Source organism: Pongo pygmaeus, chromosome 5 (assembly GCF_028885625.2).
Source record: "Pongo pygmaeus isolate AG05252 chromosome 5, NHGRI_mPonPyg2-v2.0_pri, whole genome shotgun sequence".
In the NCBI taxonomy this organism is placed as follows: domain Eukaryota; kingdom Metazoa; phylum Chordata; class Mammalia; order Primates; family Hominidae; genus Pongo; species Pongo pygmaeus.
In genome coordinates this window covers 85157984-85165000 of record NC_072378.2, presented here as the reverse complement: position 1 = coordinate 85165000, position 7017 = coordinate 85157984, and the positions used below count along the sequence as shown (strand labels likewise).

General features: G+C 33.1%; 1 protein-coding gene across 8 annotated transcripts in view; it reads left to right on the top strand.

Moving 5' to 3' along the window:
• Positions 1-4768, top strand: part of SYNCRIP (synaptotagmin binding cytoplasmic RNA interacting protein) — a 35988-nt gene extending 31220 nt beyond the window's left edge. For 3 of the 8 annotated variants that reach the window (XM_063666389.1, XM_054492884.2, XM_054492887.2), the window contains one exon: positions 181-4768. In XM_063666389.1, coding sequence (XP_063522459.1) covers positions 181-222 — 42 coding nt within the window. In that variant the 3' untranslated portion in view covers positions 223-4768. The other 5 variants (XM_063666388.1, XM_054492881.2, XM_054492886.2 and 2 more) reach the window with 2 other exon arrangements.
• Positions 4769-7017: the final 2249 nt, after the last annotated feature.

Genomic DNA, 7017 nt, shown 5'->3' with positions numbered 1-7017 from the left:
TCAAAGCAAGTAAAAAACAAGCAAAAAGAAGTTCATAGTTATTAAAGGCAACTTTTTTGGCTAGACAGTATATTTAGAATTACCATGTTAAGGCTTGTCTTTTTAATGTTATCATTATGTATGTACACATTATTAATTTAAGATGAATTATCTAACTGATTCCTTTTGTTACCTGGCTAGCAGGGAAAAGGGGTCGAGGCCGGTCCTGACCTGTTACAATGAAGACTGACTTGCTATGTGGGATTACACCAGAAGCTTGCAGTGGAGTAATGGTAAGGAAATCAAGCAACCTTAAATATCTCGGCTGTATAGGAGCATATTCTATTGCAGAAGACCTTCCTATGAAGATCATGGAATCAAATACGGGACATTGAACTAATACTTGGACTTTGATATGAATTTCTTTAACAATTTTCTCTGCAGTGCAAGTTATTAAACTAAAGCTACTCTATTTTCAAAATGTGTTCCAACAGAAATCCTTCATAACTCCTAGCATGGTATCTTAATAAAGAATAAAGTTCTTTTAAAAATCTGCTCTAAGTAGATTTTTCCCCTTTTTTAAATTAAGGATCCCAACAGTGGTATTTTGAAATATTCTCTTGAATTTGTGCATTTAAATTTTATTGCAGTGGTATAGATGAATGCCACTGATGGTATCCTTAAATTTTATTTCTGCTCACCAAGGTTAATCATGATTGTCTATATCTTTTTTATAGTGATCACTTTTGAATTGTGTTCAGATATGCAGTTTCAGGTGTAATCATCAGAGCTGGTTAGTCAGGCATTCCAGATAGTGGTTCTTTTCAGAACCTTTTTAAAAGGGTTGGTTAACTACCTCAGTAGCAGAGGATTGAACTATACCCTGTCTGTACTGTACATAGAAAATCTTTGTAGATAAAAGCAAGGCTTGTTAAATATGATATGAGGGTAAGATTTTAATATACCAAATGTAACATTCTTAGTTGCCTTTAGTTTCAGAGGCTTGTAAGACTTCCTCATGACCATCATAACAGGCCTTGCTTTTGTCGTATTTTGTGGCTGAAAAAGCAGCCTTGCTTCTTCAGATATTGTAGTTATTTGGATGTATAATAGTTTAGCAAGATGTTACTTTTGTAAGACATCAGATGTTCAAAAAAGTGCATCCGAACTTGTACTAAATACTGCAGTGTCCCTTTATAAAAAGTCAGACTAAAACTGACAATTGTACAGCGAAGCCTGACATTTGGATATTTTGAAGTTTTTTCATAAATCATAGAAATTAGTATATGGCTGTAGTTTAGCTTTTTAGGTAAAAGGTATGTTTCATTAGTGCATTTCTTACTGCTGATCACTGTAAACATGTGAATCAGCTTTCCATTTCTTATGCAGGTCATGATAACTTGTAGAGTAGAGTACAATCATTTGTGCTATGTTTTTAATTTTCTAAAGCACCTTGATGACAGTGAGTGTCCAGTGGTGAAGCATCCTCTATTGAACCACCCTCAAAAATTTTTTTGCCAAGTCCTAAGTTGATAGCTTAAAGTAAAAAGTGAAAATTATAGTTTCATTAGGACTTGGTGTAAAGAAATCCCCTCTCCCCTTCCCCAAAGGGATACTGCAGTTATATCACATACCCAATAGGCACCACGATGAAGATCAGAGCTTATACTTAATTAAGGTTTTATACACACCAGTTCCCCAGTAAATGCAAATTTAACAAGAAAATTAGACATGTCATATGTTCAAAATGCTCATGGCAAACAATCATTTTGCATTCCTGCAAATAAAATTGTTTTATACTGTAAGCTGGAGGCGAGTGTAACTTATTTTTGTAATAAAGTTTTTATTTTTTTTATGTGTCATTAATATAAATGTGTGTTAGTGTAGAAATCTTCTGGTTTAAAAACTTAGAATTGCACACATTTCAGTATGTTTATTTGTACTTACATAATTTTAGAATAGTGGTTGCCAATAGCCTGTATGTTTCACATTAATTGGTTTTTTGTTATCTAAATAAATCATTTTAGTATGTTGTATGTCAGTTACTGGGATAGCTGGGACATAGAGTGTAATTTAAAATTTGTCAATAAGTATTCATTGGAATATATGTAAATGTGCCTTGCCGGTTATTGAAACTTATCTACAAAATGAGTATGGGGTGACAAAAATTAGTTCCTGGTGCTTAATGAAACTTTCTGCCACTGATTTTATATATTACCCCGTGCTTTTTTAAAGTACATCTCTCTCAAAACTTAGTGTAAGTTTGAGGGCTACACAAAACATTTACATTTCATTCTAACATAATGAATATAATAGGTTGTGGAAAGTGGGTAAACTAAATGTAGCCTTCAGTAAAATTGAATCTCAGTGTAATCCTTGGTGCTGGCATTTCCCAGTTCCAAGGAGTTAAATGATCCCATCTAAGAGGTCATTGCCATGCCTATTGGCACTTTACTGTCATAGCATTTTTAAGGGACACTGTCAAGGTGTTTAAGTTCTCAGAATTACTTGTTGGGATTTTAGGACAGGTTTGTTTACTTAAAGTAAGAACTGCATTGTCAAAGTTGAAAGAGGAACACTTTTGTGAGTTCACAAATGTGTTCTTAAGAAAACATTAAAATATGGAGCTCTGGGTTTTCAAGACTATTTGGCATTCTTAGTTTGGGGACTTGGGAGGGAAACTGATAAAAAATTGTGAAGAATTGATGGTTATACTTAAAGAAGGGTAATGTAAACAGTGGTGATGAAATATATACACATCAAGTGAAATTACTTGACAGTGTTCATTTGAATGACTTTGAATTCAAGCCATTATAATTACTTTTAAAATTAAATATCATTTGCACTGTTCTGATAATGGGTGCAGTTTTTGAGCAATATAATCAGAGCTAAATATGCATGTAGTGATTAGTGATGTGAACAATTAACGTTCTGAGAAGAAATACTAACTGTGGTATTTTCAAACTTAAATTTCTGTAGTAAAATCAGTATCAAAGTCTTATCAGATCAAGGAAAAACAGGCAATGCATATAAACATACTTTTGAATGTTGTGTGGCCTATAAAGCAATAATGCAATTTATATGGAATGTCATGGGATATGAGAAATGGAAATGCAAAAATAACTAATCCTTTAGTAAAAATGTCAACATGTTAAAGGGGGAATGTTAACTAATGTAGGTTATTGCTATTTGTGATTTGTTTATGGGTTCTTGGCTTTGACAGCTTCAAAGAATGGACAGTGATAAGTTAAATTTTGTATATTGTCAAGGAAAGGGTCTTAAATCCGAGTCAAGTCCCTTCCTTGGGGTAAAAAATGTATTCTTAAAGCATTCTGATGTTAAAAAGAAAACCTAAGTTATCTAACCAAAACAGACGCAAGATTTTGTTTCTGCAGACTACTTGGCAATCAAAAGTGATCATAAATTTAGGTTATCAGTTTTCAGAAAGTTGCTTTGTGAGAAAATTTTGTTAGATATATTCTCCCAAGCATGCTTTTTGTGGAAGGTTTTCAGCCATTGCCACTGAATCAGATGTTAAAAATGAAGCGAAAATTGAGTGTGCAGACACAAAACTGTTGTACACTCATGATTGCAATTTTAGCTTAAGAAACTTTTCTACCAGTTACTGTGAATCTGACTTAAAATGTAAAGTTTCCTCATGATAAAATAGGAACAACATAGAAATGGATTGATGGGGTGATCTGAGTTATTGTATATAAAAGTTTTTAAAGAATAGAATGAACATCAAGCTAGATAGGCAAAAATTGACACATTCAGAACAGCTTTTTTGACTGCGAAGCCAAAAGTTGTCAGAAACATAGCAAAAGATCCCTTCTTATTACAGAGTATTTTACGTAGTCTCTATTTTAAGGGGAGAAATTAAATAGAAGGGCTTCATACATTTAGGAGAGGGTGCTAAAACTTCTCAAGTTCGTAAAACTTACAGGAATACCCACCATGATCATTTTCTCTCTAATTATGTATACCACAAAATTTTCATCTGGCCATAGGAATTTACTGGTGGGTGTAAAATTAATGACTAAAGAACTTAAGTGACAAATACATAAAAGAAACAGACTTGTGGGGATATTGTTTTAAGGTGTATTAATTACTCAGTGATCATACCACTCAATAGGGCATGCCACTACTTTTCTTAAGATGCTAATTATGAAGCAGTGCTCACAGGCATTTTTTAACTAGCAAATTAGTAGATGGACTTTTGGGGTCTGTCACTTTTTAAAAGTATTTAAGACTTAAATTCTATTAGCACCACAGTCTGCCTTCAGTAATACACCTAAAATATTTTTCAGGACCAGAAGCATTCAGTTTGAAAATTTTGCAGATGCAAACCAGTATTATTACTAACGCTCTGGGTCAAAGATTAGGTTTTTAATATTAACAGTAGTCTGGTAAATATTTAGAAGTCTGGCATTGAGAAACAAAAGCTTGTACCTGACTAGTATTTTTATTTAAAAAAATTAGTTCTGTTAGCTTATTTAAATTGTGTTTTATTTATCCATAGAATTTATATTTATTTCATTCCTTTCATCTCACTGAAAACTGTCTGCAGGCCCTTTGATTTGGATTAGATGTGTGAAGTACTGTCTTTTGCCAAAAACCTCAAATTACCTGTTCTTTTCAACGTAGTGGGTTTGTGCTTGTTTGGAGATCAGTTCAAAAACTATCTGTACTATCTGTACTGCCTCTGATGTTAAGATTTTATGTATAGCATAAGGAAGCTAGCTCTGACTATATTTTCCTAAGAATAAAGACCTATTTTTGTAGCATGTCTTAGGATCTCCAGGAGTCCAAGAATTATTGTGGGTGTCCTCCATTTCATCACTCTTCACTTAACAGCTTTTAAGTAGACACTTGGAATCTTTAGAGGTCTGTCGCCCTTTGATTATCCATACATTCGAAGTAACTAGCCAATGGTGAAAAATTCCTCAAGATATCCTCAGTTGCAATCACATTACTGGAAGATGAATAGAATAAATGTATTAGGCTGGTCTTAATTTTTGATGGAAACATTCTGTTGTCACGTACTTGCCATTGGATTTGATAAAGTTAGTAATTTGGAAAGAATCGGGGACTTGTCAATATATTTGTGGGTTTTAGCTTATACCCCTAGGATTTCTTGGTTGCGGGACAAGGAGTTTTGGCCACTTCCATCAGGACAAGACTTTTTAGGTCACTTAGTGCAGGGTTTAGTTTCTATTTTGGATTAACAACATTTATATTGATTATTGAAAACAAGCTTTCATCATTTCAGAACAGTCCTGGAAGTTTGACTTTGAGTGTGGGAGAAGTCCTAATAAACCATTTTGGAAATTAGTGTCTCCAAGTGTTATAGCTTCCTAAAATGGGTTTCTAACACTGGGATCAAAATAAGGTTATTTTAGGATAATATACTGTAAACTTAATTGACAGTCTGATTTTCTACTTTGTCTATAAAGTGGCTTACAACAAGTTCTAATCTAGAAAGGAGTTATAAAGGTTATCTGTAATGTTTATGAATTGTCATCTCTTGCCTTTTTTTAGGCTTTCAGCTGTATTCTGAAAAGGAGATTGTTGTGACAAACTCGTTTTGGAGAGAATTTTAGGAAACCTAAGGGATTTGGCGTTTTATATCATTTTTGATGTGCAGTTTTTGAGTTTTCAGGGCAGAAGGGCAAAAGTATTTGGTGTGGACAAGTTGTCACCACAGATTGAAGAATAAGACCAGGGCTTGCTGACAATAATAAATTTGTTAGAGTTTTGTAGGTTCCATATAGTAAGATTAGGTCTTGTAACTATAGAAACACTATGATACACAAGAAGAGTTCCAACATACATGTTATGGCTCATTAATGGTGTTAACTTTAAGTTGAAATTTGAATAACATGGAATTTGAGTACTGCATCATTTAAACACAAATTTGCTAAAGCTAGGTGCATCTGTATACTAAAACCCTTATGACATCATTTTTAAGAGAATATCTTTAATATGTCAGTATTTATGTTAATTGTTGCTTTAATTGGAAGACTCAGGAATTAGGCCTCCAGTTGGTTTAAGTTTAACACGTCATGAAAAATTAGAAAAGCATATGTACAAATTGTATTTCTCAGTTTTATTTAATATTTGGAATATACTTAGAGGAAAACCAGAAATAAACCATGTTAAAGGTCATCTATAAAAATGGCAGAATACACTTTTCATTTCCACTCTAGAGCCACATGTATACAGTGTAGTTTTGGCAAATTTCGTTCATACCTCTACCTCCTTTGCTTTTTTCCTTGAAATAGTAAAAATTCACATAAATTTGCAGAAATTAAGTTCCTAGGAGTTCTTCAACAGTACTAAAGACAGGTTCCGTTCCCTTTTGGTTTCCTGCCTAACTTCAGTACAGTTAAACATGGAATTAAAAGATGAACAGCCTTTATTGTAAAATTGTCATGTAACAGATCCTAGTTGATCTCTGGTTTCCTGGAGATTTACTTAGCATTTGGGAGAGGATCAACAAAGGGGCACAGCAAGCAGATACTGTAGTTAGTATTATTTTTCCCTTTTTTGCTTACTGTCTATTGATTAGTCTTTAAATTACTAGTACATTTTGTGGTAAATTTCTTTGATTTATTTTACCTCATTTTAGAATGGAAGCTCCTCGAAGGGCAGGGAAATCTGAGTAGGCAGGCATTTAAAAATATTTAAAATGTTGTTCAGTTGGGTGGAAGTTTAGTTTATTTGCCAAATTAGACTTGTGACATGAGAACTTGACAAAGGGAATCAAATATTTCGAACCACTTAATTTACAGCATGGAAAGCTTTTAAAAATGATCACAAAGTGCTAATGATTTAAGTAAATTAAGATGAAGATCCACATTTAAATCATCAACGTGACATTTTAAAAAATTATAAAATTGTCTTGAGGGAACAGTTGGCCTTGTGACTTGTAGATTTTTTTTATATGTTAAAATAACCGTATGTGTAAGTGACTGTTTTCCTTATTTGAAATTAAGAGGAAAAGGGTGCTCATAAATCATTTTTAGCAGTGAACTT